Genomic DNA, 14,527 nt, shown 5'->3' with positions numbered 1-14,527 from the left:
AAGAAAATAGCCTCTTGAAGGGACCAAGAGATGAACATACTGTGAGAGGGGAATGACTTTTTGCGGGAATGACAGTGAGTGTCTTGGAGGCACCAGATTGTGTCTGCTTATTAATAAAATAGAATGAAGAAGAAAGTGAGTCTGGGCTGAAGCACCCAGGAGACGTGGTGCTCATCTCCGATGCGTGAAAGAGAGTGGCTTCTGAGAACTGAAGGCTTCCTCCCAGGAACAATCAGGAGCCTCCTCAAGGAATGAGGGATAGCATTAAAAATTATTTGCTTTTCATTTGTTAGCTTCTGGCAGTGTCAGACTCCCCTCCAACACTGCGCCATGACCAGCACAATGCACTGAAAGCTCTAGGCTGCTGAATGTCTGCAAGCCTGGTAGAGACGGGGCAATCAGCTAAGCAGCTGTTCTGCCAAATTCCTGGTGGATTTACCTCTTGATACGATCCTGCCAGCTGTGAGCTGGCAGGAGGGCTCTGCTCCATCAGTTACAGGCAGACAAGAAAAGGCAAGAGGATGTTCCAAGGCCAGACCAAGTCAGACACCGACAACTTACCAACCAAGCAGGGTGAGTGTGGGATAATAGAGGCTGTGAAAAGCCCAAGGAGATGCAAGTAGTGACTCACAGGCGTATGGCTTTATGTTTTACATGGAACGTTAATACATGATTGTTGCATCCTGACTCAAGAAAGGGATGGTCTTATAGTTAAGGCACCAGACCATGATGAGCCCACATGATTAATTCCATTGAGTTCAGTGCAAATGGTGGGAGCACAAGAATCCTAAGAATGTAAGAGCAGCCAGACTGGGTCAGACCAATGGTCAATCCAGCCCAGAATCCTATCTTCTGACAGTGGCCAATGCCAGGTGCCACAGAGGGAATGAACAGAACAGGGCAGTTATCGAGTAATCCATCTCCTGTCATCCACTCCCAGCTTCTCACAGTCAGAGGTGTAGGGACACCCAGAGCATGGGGTTGCATCCCTGACCATCTTGGCTAATAGCCATTGATGGACCTATCCTCCATGAACTTATTCATTCTGGTTGCACAGAAACTCCTGCAGGGTATCATGTTACAAGTATTACCTCATCAGAGCAGGCTCTTATTGGCTGATTTCACCCAGAGGGTGGGACTCCGTTTCGCACTGCACATTAACCCTTTCTTGAGTGTCACATACATTTCAATATCGTCTTCCTCGTAAGGGAATAGGATGGCAGGCCTCTGGAGCAGTTGTTGGCTTGGATAGAAGGTGAGAGGTCCTGGTCCAGCTGCAGCAAACTTGGATTTCCTTTAGTCTCTCTGCTCAGAAAGTAGATGAGGAAGAAAGAATAAATTGCCAAGGCCTGGGGTCAGCCTGAGGTCTGAAGTAGAAGCAAAGCTAATTCCCCATGCTGTGCAAGCTGTCTGCTCACAGCCTCGGGCCAGGAAGCAGCCTCATTACCCAAAGGTATCCCAGACGGGGCAGAGGTTAGCTCTGAGTGGGATAGAAGTCTAACAATGTGACCCTGTGATAAGAGACCGGTCTCCCCTGGCCTGTGCCTGGAAACTACCAGAGGTCTGCTACGAGTCACCCAGAGCTCTGAGCGAAGAGAGGACTGGCTCTGCACGGCTTGCTGAGGTCAGCAGCAGTGTTAAATTCCCACTGCGGGAGGTAGCGGTCAGTCCCGACTTCCCCCTGCCACAGCTCTGTTAGCTGGCAGTCCATCTGGGGATGGTGCTGGGACCCACCTTTGAATGCTCCTCTCCTCGACACACCCTTCTCCGGATGACTCTGAGTTTCAAGGTGCAGGTGGGCCCTGCAGCTGCCCAGTCACACCTGCCTGCTGCCTCTCTCATTCATTCCCTGCCTCTCTCCCCCATCTCCTCTTTAGATTGGACAAACTGGAACGGTATAGGGTGAATCTGTTGAGTCTGCAGATACTAGCTGCCCCTGCGCGCGCTCGCTCTCTTCTTCTTGCCCAACCCTTCCCCTTCTACTCCCCCGCCTCTCCCAGAAAGATGAGCACTGCCTGCAGCTGTATGAGCAACTGCAACCTGGAATCGTTGGTGTGCCAGAATGCCAAGTGCCTCATCTTTGGAGTGGGAGGGCAGGGGAAAGGACAAGGAGCCACCAGCAAAGGGGGAGAGAGCCCCTGGGTACAGATGAGCAACTCTTCTCTTCTCCAGTGCCCACTTTATTAACCTCCTCTTCGGCATCCCCCTCCTTGCTCTCTCTGAATGACACCACACACTCCAGGGCAGTTCCCTCTGGGTTGAGTTTTTGCAGGCGCTAAATACCACCCTCCTTGTGTTTTTGCGTAGGAGGTGGGTTACCTGTTGATACAGAGATACTGGAAGGGCACCTGTGGACACCTAGGGTGCTCAGTCATTTCACCCACAGCTTCCAGCTAGCTACAAGACTCATCCTCGTTTACCATCACCTAGGCCACTATTCCATGCAGCGAGGAAGGTCTGCTCACCCAGCATCCATGGCTTGGGCTGCAGGACGCATGCCCTGATCTCTGTGAAGATTGTCACTGGCCACCCAAGGGTGGCATGCTGCCCTAGCAGGATAGGCCTAGCTGTTCTGAAATCAGAACATCTATGATGTGTGTCCTGGCAGTGGGATTGTTGAGGCTAATATGGGCTCATGATTTAAAAGGCTGGAACTCAAGATATCTGGGTCAGTTCCTGGCTCTGCCACAGACTTTGTGTCTTGGTGCTCCATTTGTAAAATAATGATAAAATAATAGGTTTTAAAGCCAGAAAGGACCATTGGGATCATCTAGTCTGACCTCTTGTGTAACCCAGATCATAGGTCATTCCTGAATTAATTCCTGTTTGAACTAGAGCAGATCCTTTAGGAAAACATCCCAGTCTTGATTTAAATATTGCCAGTGATGGAGGATCCACCACAACCCTTGTTAAGTTGGTACACGGTTAATTATTCTCACTGTTAAAACTCGCACCTTATTCTAGTCTAAATTTATCTAGTTTCAGCTTCTAGCCATCAGCCCTGGTTATATCTTCCTCTGCTAGACTGAAGAATCCATTATCAAATATTTGTTCCTCATGTAGGTACTTACAGACTGTGATCAAGTCACCCCTTAACCTTTTCTCTGTTATGCTAAGTAGATAGACTCCAGGAGCTCAATCATGGTAAGGCAGGTTTTCCAGTCCTTTAATCATTCTCATGTAGTGGTCACACCATTGCCAAATACAGAAGTAAACCTTTAAGATATTTCCCTTTTCTCTCGTCTAATCATATATTAGCTTTTCGGGGAAGGGATTGTATCTTGTGATGTATACGTACAGCATCTAGAACAAGACGGTCCTAATCTAGTTTGAGGCCTTGATGCCAGTTACAATAATCATAACAGTGGCTGGAGCCACTTCAGATTCCAGGTTCTTGCTACATTATGTGTCATGGAGGAACCCACAGTGGATGGATGACAGAAAACTTTGTTGTTAGAGCTGGGCAGGATAGTCTTCCTGTCCTGAATCAGGTTGAAAAGTTGAAATCCTGAAAAATTTTTGCGAACTGAAAATCCAAAAAAGAAAACATTCAGATGGGGGTCAGTCAAAATGTGTCTTTAGGTAATTTCGAAACATTTTGTTTCAATGTTGACCTTTGAAACTTTTTGAGATTTTTTAAAAAACTATAAATGAACTTAAATTTCAAAACAAAGTCATTTTGGCCCATCTAAGTTTATTTTCAACATGTGAAAATGGGGTGTCTTGGCAATTTCAAAACTCTTGTTTGTTTCAAAATGTTTTTGAAACGGGAAACTTGTCAGATCTGATCTTCTCCCTTGGACAGTTCTGATGTCAACAAATTAGCGTTTTCTGATGGGAAAGTTCTCGACCAGTTCTGTGTGTAGTATAATGACTTCCACGCAGAACTGCTACCACTCCCCTGCACAACTACAGGGCCCTCTGCTTGCCCTTCCCCAGCTGTACTGAGTTGTGGGGGGGTTGGGGTGCAGGGGAGGGAATGGGAGAGTAGTTTTCTCTTGATCTCTTGCACTGTTTTGAAAATACCCTTTATTTCCACTGGCAATTGCTGGTGTCCCAAAGAGGTTTCACTTTCCTCACCCTGCTAAGGCGTTAATGCTGTCAGCCTCCCAGGGGAAATACAGCCAGATTGACAGCTCAATCTTGTTTCATTGGTCAATGCCTGGAGAAGAATTATTTTTATCGTATCCCTTTCCCTTCCCCCAGCTCCCTGCCCTGTCGAAAGGGACAGGCAGGGTGGAAAAGGATGCATGTGCATTTTAAACAGACAGCCCTGAGTTCACCCTGGAACTGGGGGACAGCCTTATTCAGAGTCGACTGAGACTGGTCTTTGGGCTGCTCTCCTCTACATCTATAACAACATACTTATGTACAGCCCTGCAGTTCCCACCGCCAGCCTCTTCCTTTCCTGGGCTTTCCACCAGAGCTCTTCCGAAAATCCCTTCATCTTGGGCTGCAGCCCCTCCAGTTATTCCAGTCCAGGGTTCCCTACCATGCAAAGCTCTGCTGGTGCCTTTCAGTCATGCCCCATGGCTTCTCTGCTATTTGAAGACTGGGCTCCCTTTCCCAGTTTTGTGGACGTACCTCAATCCTGCCGCAGCACCATCCTTTCTATCCCAACCCTGGGCTCCGGCCACCTGCACAGCTCTGCTGATGCGCCTCAATTCTGATCCGCTGCCCCCCTGACTCTGTCCCAACCCTGGGCTGTCCCAGCTCCGATAGTTCTGATGATGCCCCACAGCATGAACACTGGGGCTTCCCCTCCCCAGCTCCACTGATGTCAGTCTCCTCGTCCCTCCCAGCTATTGTGTATGTTTTGTGTTTTCTCCTGGCTCTGTAACTGTGCTGTCCCATATCGATCCCGCCTGCCCTTGTCTGCGTCTTTGTCCCAGTGATTTATCCGGCTTGTTCAGAGAAAGGAATGAAGTGTCTTCTGTCCAGTCTGAGTCTCTCTTGTGCGCCCATGGAGACGGCAGGAGAGGAGCAGAGCTGCGAGGCGGCAGAGGAGAAGGTGGCGGTGAGGGGCAGAGGACAGGCCTTTTTATGATGCAGCCAGTCGGCCACAAGCAGTTGTGAGAGCAGCATGGCCCGTTGAAGTTAATAGTGACTTGCCCTCTAGGACAGGGGTGCTTCTCTTCCCTCATGTGCAGGTTATGCTACTCACACTCATTTCCTGCAGAATGTGGGACATTCCCTGGCTCTTAAACACTCATCCCCAGAGAGAGCTGGTAAAAAGCTTCAGGCCATATCTTCTGTCAAGGGGACCAGTGCCAGATGGAATAGGTTAGAGCAGCCTGAGGCTGCTCTAAGCTATGCTGGGACTGGGGCTTGGAAGGAATTAGGAAGCCATAGCCAGTTCCCTGATATCTCTTCCGTCTCTGCCAGGATGATCAGAACAGCTCTATCCAACAGAGCTTGAAAGAAGCAGAGGGACAAAGGAATTAAGAGGCAATAAGGAAATTAAAGAGATGCGCGCTGAGGTGATTGGAAAAGGGGACGGTGAGTCACTGAGGTGGAGACACAGTGGGAGGTGGCAGCTGCAGAGGAGAAGGCTCCAGCACCAGCTCTGGCAATTCTGCCTTTGTATTAAGTGAGCCATATAAGCGGTTTACAGGTTGAGATGGCCCTTTCCCTTTGGACTAAGGCAAGGATTCTCAGCTGAGCCACCTGCAGGGCTGTAAGGACCTGCCGGCTGGGGAGTGAGTCCAGAACGTGCACGGGAAACGTGAAGAATAAAAATCATGTGGAGAAAAGTACAAAGACCAAGGACTGACTGGAGCTATGCCCCAGAATCATCAAGCTCCTCTCCTTCATGTTCTGTGAGGCCTTCCCTCCTGGCCCAGCTGTGCCTTCCCTCCTTGGGGAGCCGCTCCACCCTAATTTTTGCAGCCTCTTCTCTAGCCTCCTGCAGACAGTTATTCTAATCCGACACCTTGTTACTGGAATCCAGCCTCTGAGCAGCTGCCTGGACAGGGTTATTACAGGATATTATACAGACCATTTGCACGGCTACCTTCAGGTCATTTTGATCACTTTAAGCTACTTATCTGCCCATTTTCTTCCCCATAATATTTGCCTAATTCGATTACTCCGCAGCCTCAGCATGCTGCAGTGAAATAATCAGGAAATATTACCCAGAGCAAGCCAATTGGATCCACATTTACAGCTGCTTCTCCCTGCAGCCTGCTCTCCCAGCAGAGCTCGGCTCAGCCCACACCCTTCCTTGCTGACTGACAACATTCGTGCACACGTAGCACTGGGGAACTGAACCTGCTCTGACATGTCTTCTAGGCCCCTCCTTGTATAAACATAGGTGCAGCACTATGGCTAATAGAGTGGATGTGGAATGGCCGCTGGAAGATTTTGGGATTGCCTAACAAATGTAGATCGATTCCCTCCATCCATCCTACATAGTAGCCTTCATGCTCTCTCTATTCTGCAAAACAAAACAGCCACACTGGGTCACACCACAGGTCCACACCACAGGTCCATCTAGCCCAGGATCCTGTCTTCAGACAGTGGCCAGTGCCAGGTGCCCCAGAGGGAATGAACGGAGCAGGTCATCATCAAGTGATGCGTCCCCTGTCACCCACTCCCAGCTTCTGGCAAACAGAGGCTAGGGACACCATCCCAGCTCACCCTGGCTAATAGCTATTGATGGGACCTATCCTCCATGAATTTATCTAGCTCTTTTTTTTTAATTTAATTCTTTAATTCTTTTTTTAATTCTGTTACAGTCTTGGCCTTCACAACATCCTCTGGCCAAGAGTTCCACAGACTGACTGGGCGTTGTGTGAAGAAATACTTCCTTTTGTTTGTTTTTAAACCTGCTGCCTATTAATTTCATTTGGTGTGACCTCTTGTGTTACGAGAAGGAGTAAATAACACTTCCTTATGTACTTCCTCCACACCAGTCATACCATTATCAAATATCTCTCCCTTGGGATATCAGTGTCACCCCAGGTGGAAGGACAAGGCTCGAATGTCAGCTTCCGTCGTCATTTTGACATAATCTGACGTGCCATTCACCTGGAGAGCTTGAAGTTATTTTAAATGGGGCATATGCCGATCTCCATACCCAGGCAGAGTGCCTGACTTCAGTGAGAGTGCTGCCTGGGAACCTCTCCACTGAGTGGAAATTGGATCAGGCCCTTAGTTTGTGTTGGCTTTGATTTGCCCAGATTTGGGTGTCCCCAGGGGGAGACCGGAACCCGGAGCCGCTCTCAATGCATGTGCAGAAGGCCATACCTAACAAAATGAGACCATTCTTTTCTCCTGACCTTTGCTTTACCTAATATCTTGCACTAGCCACACATTAAACCTTTATTTTTATTTCACAACCAGGTCCAGAAACTCTTCAGCCTCGCAGGAGAATTATGTTGGTAATAATCACACAGTGGTCCCCTTCGCAGAGGATGGGATCTGCGTGTAACCTTTGGTAGCAGAAGAGTGTGACACAGGCAGGCCCATTACCCCTTTGTCCAACTGTCTTCTCAGTATTTCATCGAAGGGTGTCACCTGTCTCTGCCGAAAGCCAACGATGGTTGTGGCTATGGTGTGATGTTTGTATGAGAAACAATTTTAGAGCTATGGGGGTGAAACCTGTCCCCTGAAGTGGGGGAGTCATGTCGATTGGGTCACCTGTAAGAGAACAATGGACATCTCTCGAATGAGCCAGTCTGTTTTTACCATTTGGGACAGCTGCAGTCTTCAGCATTTGCAAAGACAAAAGAACCCTAAGAAAACTCTCTGAATAAGGGACCTCTGGGTCGAAGGACAATAGTCTGCAACTGTCTAAGAGAAGAAAGAAGACAAGGAGATATGCATTACAGGAGAAGACTGTCAGCAGGGATGTCTCATGAAAAGTGGGTCCCAGCTCTTTGGACTGGACTTGGGCTGCAAGGTCTAACCTTGGGTATGAAATAACTTATTGGATAGGAAAGTCACTTGTTAGTAAGTATAGGCTATAGATTTGCGTCTTACATTTCCAAATCCTTATACTTGTTTATATCGAACCTTTACCTCAAGCTCTGTTAAATAAACCTCACTTTGGTTTTACTATGAATCTGTCTAAGTGCCTTGTGCTATGGAGAGTATTGAAGTGAGGTGAAATCATTTGCCTGAGGTGCACTGCTTCCACAGAAGCAGCAGATCGGTGTACACTGCAGGTGCCCAGAAGATAGGGGATTGGGCACTGGTGTGTAACAAAGTGGATTGTGTAAACTGCTAGCTTCCATTGGGAAAGAGTGAGGCTCACAGAGCCTGGAGCAGAACACCTACATTGCCAGCAAGTGTTTCCCTGGTGTGAACAGGGGATAGTGATTCACCCCAGACATCTTGGGTAACCGCAAATAGCATCACAAAGAGATGCAATCAAACACACTCAGCTTGTGTAACAATCTGCTTCTAGGATCATCAGCGGGGTTTGGAACTGGGACTTTCAGCATTAAAGAGATGGGCTTCTATCACTGAGCTAAAAGAATAACTCCATTACTACTTAACAGTAGCAGGTTGTTGTCCTCTTTTGTGGGTCAGCCCCTACGGCGCAGACACAGTGCACTTAGACAGTGTACTACACTGGATCCTACTGTCCAAGGAACCTTCTGGAGCATGCCCTGTTCTGTTCCACTGAACTGAAGACATGGTAATGGGAAGAGTGGCTCAGGTAAGAGCTAAAAGAATGATCTGAGGTCTGGAAAACCGGCCTTACTGTGTGAGACTAGAGAAGCTCAATCTATTCAGTTTATCCAACAGAAGGTTAGGAGGTGACCTGATCGCTGTCTAGACATACTTATATCAAAAAGGAGATTTCAGGTAATAGAAGAGCTCTTTAATGTAGCAGAGGCAGAATGAGCTGAAGCCAGACTGGAAATAAGGTGTACATTTTTAACAGTGAGGACAATTAATCATTGGAGCAACTTATACCAAGGGTTGTGGATCCATCACTTGGCATCTTTACGTTGAGGTAGGATATCACTTTCTAAGAGAAATTCTTTAGCTGAGCCAGAAGTGAGGGGCTAGATGCAGGAATCACTGGGTGAAATTCTTCTCCAGGCCCCTTCCAGCCCTCTATTTCTATGATTCTCTGGCCTGTGCCGTGCAGGAGGGCGGACTAGATGACCAGAATGGTCTCTTCTGGCTTTAAACTCTATGAGCAAATGAACATGGCGTTCTGAGAGCTGCTCTGTCTGAGTTATAGCTGAAGGGTTGTAGATGTGAGCCAAAGGATCCCATGCATGTGATATCCTTGGGTATGTAGAGAGGGGACCTCAAGGTGTACAGTGTGTTCTGTTTAAAGCCCTGAAACGAGAAAAATAGCTGGCAGCAGAACAGCATTGCGGGGTTTTAGAAGCACACGGTTGCTTTAAAAATTCTGAATTTCTGCCCTTCTGCATCCCCTTCTAATAGGCTGGGCTGGCAAATGCAATGGAGTGGGGAGGTGTCCCAGGTAGACAGCCAGGGTCCTCATATAATTGTGCCTTTTGGTGTCATGGAAAAGGCAACCAGAGGTGAAAATGGAGAGAGATGAATGGGATGAAATTTTGCTTCCTACCTCAGGTTTCCTTCATAGCCTGGTCTCTTCCCGCACCACTGTCTGGAGAACCCCAGCTTGACACCCCCCCCCCCCCCGCCCAAATCTCTTCCCAGCCTCCACTCTCCCGGCTTCCGAGCAGGGAGCAATGGAATTGGACACAGGCCCATGATTGCTGCTCAGGCTCCTGGGGGACAAGCCAATCAATGCCAAGCCTCTAACTAGAGGCCCCAAGTTAATTGGCGTGGGCGGCTGGCTAAATGAAGATTTAGTATGCGCCGAAGGAGCCGGGGGACAGCCTGCCTTCGGAGCTGGGCACTTCCAATTTGTCTCTGCCGGCTCTGGCTTTTCTAATCTAATCCACCATCCTCTTGAGTGCTTGGCTTTAGATAGGAGATGAAGGCAGCGCAGGGAGGCAGGGGCGAAGGAGGGGACGGCCGGGGCCCTGGGGACAGTTGGGGCTGCTGACTTCTGAAGGCAACAGTGAAGCACCGTGGTTGGTACACGCCCTGCACCCCCTCGAGAGGGGAGATTAGTGTTTGCTAGGCTGATTTATTCCTTGGCCAACTCCAGTCTTTAACGCATTGCTCCTAGAACGCTCAGCTCAGCAGCTCCATGGGCTTGTAATGTTTTTGTCTGTCTTTTTTTCTCTCTCTTGCTAGCTGAAGCTTTGTAACTGAACGCTCTCCCCTATTGTCCATGAGAGAGGTGTAGGAGAGGCAGGGTTTGAACAAGGAGCAAGCCAGCCACACGTGTAGGAGAGGTCCGACCCAAGAGTTTGGTCCGGACCCTTACCGACGCACAGACTGACCCTCTTATGCTTGGCTGTACCTCTATGGAGAGAGGGTGTTGTATAGACCTGATTCTGTCCCTCTCTGCTCACCCTTTGGGGCAGGGACTGTGTCTTCTTATGTGCTTCTACAGTCCCCAGCATGAGGCGGCCCTTAATCCTGATTGAGGACTCTGTCCCAACTGTGACACTGCATCAGGACTCCTGGGTTCTATCTGCAACTGTGGGAGGGGAGTGTGGTTGACTGGTTAGGTCTCCTAGGTTCTATTCAGACCTTTAGGAGGGAGTGTTTGTCCAGGGGTTAGAATAGGGGGATTGGGAGCCAGGACTCCTGGGTTCTGTACACAATTGTGGAAGGCTGAATGGAGGGGGGAGTGTGTGTGTGGGCGGAGGGAACAACAAAGGAATCTGGAGTTACCAGGGTCCCTGGGGGAATCACTCCAAGCAAGCATTGCACACTTAAAGAAGAGGCCCAGGAACCTGTCAGCCAGGAAGTTTTAGTTGAAGATACTGTGTCCTTAAAGAGCTAGTGCCCTCCCAGGGGATGCTCTGCTCATGCTGAATGGGCACAGGGCTGGGTGTGTTGATCAGTGGGCGAAGAGAGTAGCGGGAGGGAGACAAAGCCCTAGAGAGGGCAGCCTGCTTTTCGTTGTGCACGTCGGCCTGTCATTGCCCAACAGAATGCAGCCTCACAGACTGAAAATGACACTGCCGTTAATATTGTTCACGAGACACATTGTGTCTTTCTTAGTTCAGAATAAAACAGAGGAGTCCTGATTTCCAGCCCCTTGGATCTAACTGCTAGCCCTTGTTCTCTCCTAGAGTTCGGCATACAACCCAGGTGTCCTGACGACTAATCTGCTCTAACCACTAGGTCTCACTCCTGCCACAGTCTCTCTGTTTGAAAACTGGCCTGTTTTTTGCATGTGCTCTCTCTCTTTCCTGATGTGCCCTGGGGCTTGGAGCCACTGAAGACAATATGAGCATATATGTCTTTCTGGTGGGTCTTCATTCTTGGTTTGGAAAGTCAAATTCCATGCACCCCGCTCCTCTTACTGTTTGGTGTTGGGAGAAGATGTTGGTTTATGTCTTTAATGCTCCGTCCTTATGGGTTTTTTCTCCCCCAGTAAGACCCAAGCAAACAGAGCCCGTGCCTGAGAGATCTCAGAAACCGTGTGGTGCACATCAGAGCTCCAGGAAAGAGCCCTGCTTTCGCTGGTGCTGATGGCTCACAGCCCTCACCTGGGGAACCACAGCCTGCACTGATGGGGACAGTTCAGCAGCATGTCTCTGAGCCATCCCCTGCCAGGAGAGGAAATGCCTTGAGGACCTTGTGTTGTTCGCAGCATGTGGGGAAAAGGCTGACTGGAGATCTCAGCGTCCAGCAATAACTCTCCTCAGCAGTCAGATCAGCTTCTTCGTTAGTATGCTCTCCAGCCCATCCTCTACAAGCACCAGGGGGCTGGGCCAGTTAACCTGACCTGGAAGACTGAAAGCACTTGACCCATATGCTCTTTTGCCCTGACGCCCACACCAAGCTGGCCCATGAGGTAATGGCTGAGGGGCTTGTTCCGTGGCCTGGCATGGGGGAGATGTCTCACACTTTGCCCTAAGTGCAGGGCTGCCAGAGCCAGGATGGGCAGCTCCAGCTCTTGGTGATTAGTTTACGGACAGGGCGGTGATACAGCTCTGAAACAAAGCAACACATCGAACCCTCTGATGCATCGCTGCAGGGGTTGCAGCAGAAGAGACTAGAGAGCAGCTCGCCCAGCCCCAGGTACTAGGAAATGAGCTGATGTGTGAGCCCCGGGCTGGGGTAGCCAGCAGGGCTGCAGAGCAGGCTTGAGGGACATTGTCAGAGAGGTGTGCGGGGAGCTCAGGAGTGGAGCAGCAGGGGGACTGCAGGTCAGGGTTGCAAGGCATTGTCAGAAATGGATGTATATTGTGCATAGGGAACTGGAATAACAGAATCCTAGAAATGTCAGGCTGGAAGGGACCTCAAGAGGTCACTAGTAGCAGGGGGACGGCAGGTCAGAACTGAGGCGTATCAGAGCTACATGGGAAAAGCTTGCACTGCTCTTGTGTCCCCTGGGCCTTACTCTAGCCAATATTATAGTCCCTTGATCTCTCAAGCACTAAATTCAGCTGTGGACTCAGCTGATCCAGGTAGTGCTGAAATTCATGGGATGTCATCAGCCATCGTTGGGGGGGCTCCAGCTATTTGCTTAGCTCAGCAGGTCGGAGATGGAGTGGCTGCCTGGATGAGCAGGGATCCTGCTGTGGAGGACAGTGGCTGTCTGTTGACGTGAATTACTTAGCCTGATACAAAGGAGGCAGCTCGAAGATGCTTTGCCCCTCGAGTGGCAGAGCGGATGAAATACTGTCACATTTGGGGAAGCTTGGAAGGAGAGGGAGCTGCCGAAGCATGGGACTGTGGCAGGCAGCCTGAGATGAAGCCGCATATTCCCTTCTAGGGATGGGCTTAATGGGGAGAAGATAGATTTACGGCACCAGTTAATAGACTTTGACCTGGTTGGCTGCTGGGTGATATCAATGGCTTCGTGGTCATTCAGAGTACTCTGCAATGAAGTGCTCAGTCTATCCGTCTTGGAGAGCCATCACAGCAGGCAGGAACTAGAATGAAAGACACTTGATTTACCCACCTCCTAGCTGTTCTGGCTTTCACCCCCATTCAGACAGGGTCCATTCCTTTGGGGTCCTTCAGTATGTGGGTGCCAAGCTGAGTATGGCTGGGGCCTGAGTGGCAGAGGTGCTGAGCACCACCATCTTCAACTGAAGCCATAGTGACGTATGGGTGCTCAGCCCCTCTGAAAGTCAGGCCCAGAGGATCTTAGGCCAGGCAACCAAATTGGGAAAACTGAGGCACAGAGAGATTAAGGGCCAGATTCCCAGCTGGAAATCAGTGCTGCTCTGTTGGAATCAGGAGGCCTGATCTCCCACCATGGTGTGAATAGGTATTGCTTCATTGAAGTCAATTGGACCAGCTAAACGCCTGGCCTGTAATCGCTCAGTGCCTCAGTTTCCCCATCTCTAAAATGAGCATAATGATGCTGACTGCCCTCCCGGAGGGGTTGCAGCCAAACCCTTTGAGATCACCAGGTGGCAGGGAAGTTGCTAAGTACAGTTATCTTGGGGAATTTCTGGAGTAGCTCCATGTGGGAGCAGCCATTGCAGGGCCTTTATAGCACAGACTTTATAGCACATGCTCTCATAAGGATCTCCAAAGCAGTAGCAGCCTCACATTCCCTTGACTGGCCCCTCTGGTATAGCAGAGACTGGGCTGATCATTTCTAATTGCGTCTTTAGTGTGTGTGTAATTAGGCCCCGATCTAAACCCATTGGAGTCAATGACAAGACTCTTCCTGATCTCAGGTTTCAGAGTAACAGCCGTGTTAGTCTGTATTCGCAAAAAGAAAAGGAGGACTTGTGGCACCTTAGAGACTAACAAATTTATTTGAGCATGAGCTTTCGTGAGCTACAGTTGCATCCGATGAAGTGAGCTGTAGCTCACAAAAGCTTATGCTCAAATAAATTTGTTAGTCTCTAAGGTGACACAAGTCCTCCTTTTCTTTTTGGGGATACAGACTAACACTGCTGCTACTCTAAAACCTGTCTTCTGACAGTGGCCAATGCCAGGTGCCCCTAAAGCTCTGGGGTTCACCCTTATCACCCCTTTACTTTTTCTAGCCGGTGCCCATCTCTTACAGATGTTTCCCTATCCAGACCCATAGGCTTGGCAGCTGATCATTCTGTGAGTCAGGCGTTCTGGCGTGCCCTATTTATTCAGGAATTTGGAGCGTTGCCATTCTGAAGCAACCTAGAAAAAATGGGCTAATTCTGCTAGTTGGACAGAGGCTACTGAATCCTCTGTGGGCGGAGGCTAGCTTAGCTTTTTTCCTATGCAGTGACTTTTAACGCTAAGTGTGCATCTCACTTCCCCTGTGTGCACGGACAGTACATGAGCGGGTGTGTGGTGTGTGAGAGAGGACATCGCCCAAGGCTGCAGTGTTTCCAAGCCTCCAATGCCGCTTATTATTAATATTTGTACCTTAAATAAAAAACGAATGAACTCTTTTTGCATTATGTCTGCGAGACAATGGGGCTCCTGGAAGACGGAAGTGTTTGTTCTGCTTGAAATGGCTTGCCTAGGGGAATCTTGCCTCTGATACTGCAGCATCTGCATC

The 14,527-nt window shown here is 49.3% G+C and overlaps 1 protein-coding gene across 1 annotated transcript in view; it reads left to right on the top strand.

Moving 5' to 3' along the window:
* Positions 1 to 4,963: 4,963 nt before the first annotated feature.
* GFRA2 (GDNF family receptor alpha 2) overlaps positions 4,964 to 14,527 on the top strand; it is a 137,233-nt gene continuing 127,669 nt past the window's right edge. The window contains exons 1-2 of the mRNA XM_077805544.1: positions 4,964 to 5,017; positions 7,498 to 7,555. Coding sequence (XP_077661670.1) covers positions 4,964 to 5,017; positions 7,498 to 7,555 — 112 coding nt within the window. The remainder of the gene's footprint in view (positions 5,018 to 7,497; positions 7,556 to 14,527) is intronic.

Source organism: Eretmochelys imbricata, chromosome 26 (genome assembly GCF_965152235.1).
Source record: "Eretmochelys imbricata isolate rEreImb1 chromosome 26, rEreImb1.hap1, whole genome shotgun sequence".
In the NCBI taxonomy this organism is placed as follows: domain Eukaryota; kingdom Metazoa; phylum Chordata; order Testudines; family Cheloniidae; genus Eretmochelys; species Eretmochelys imbricata.
The sequence above is the reverse complement of the archived record's forward strand: the minus strand, read 5'-3'. Positions and strand labels throughout refer to the sequence as shown.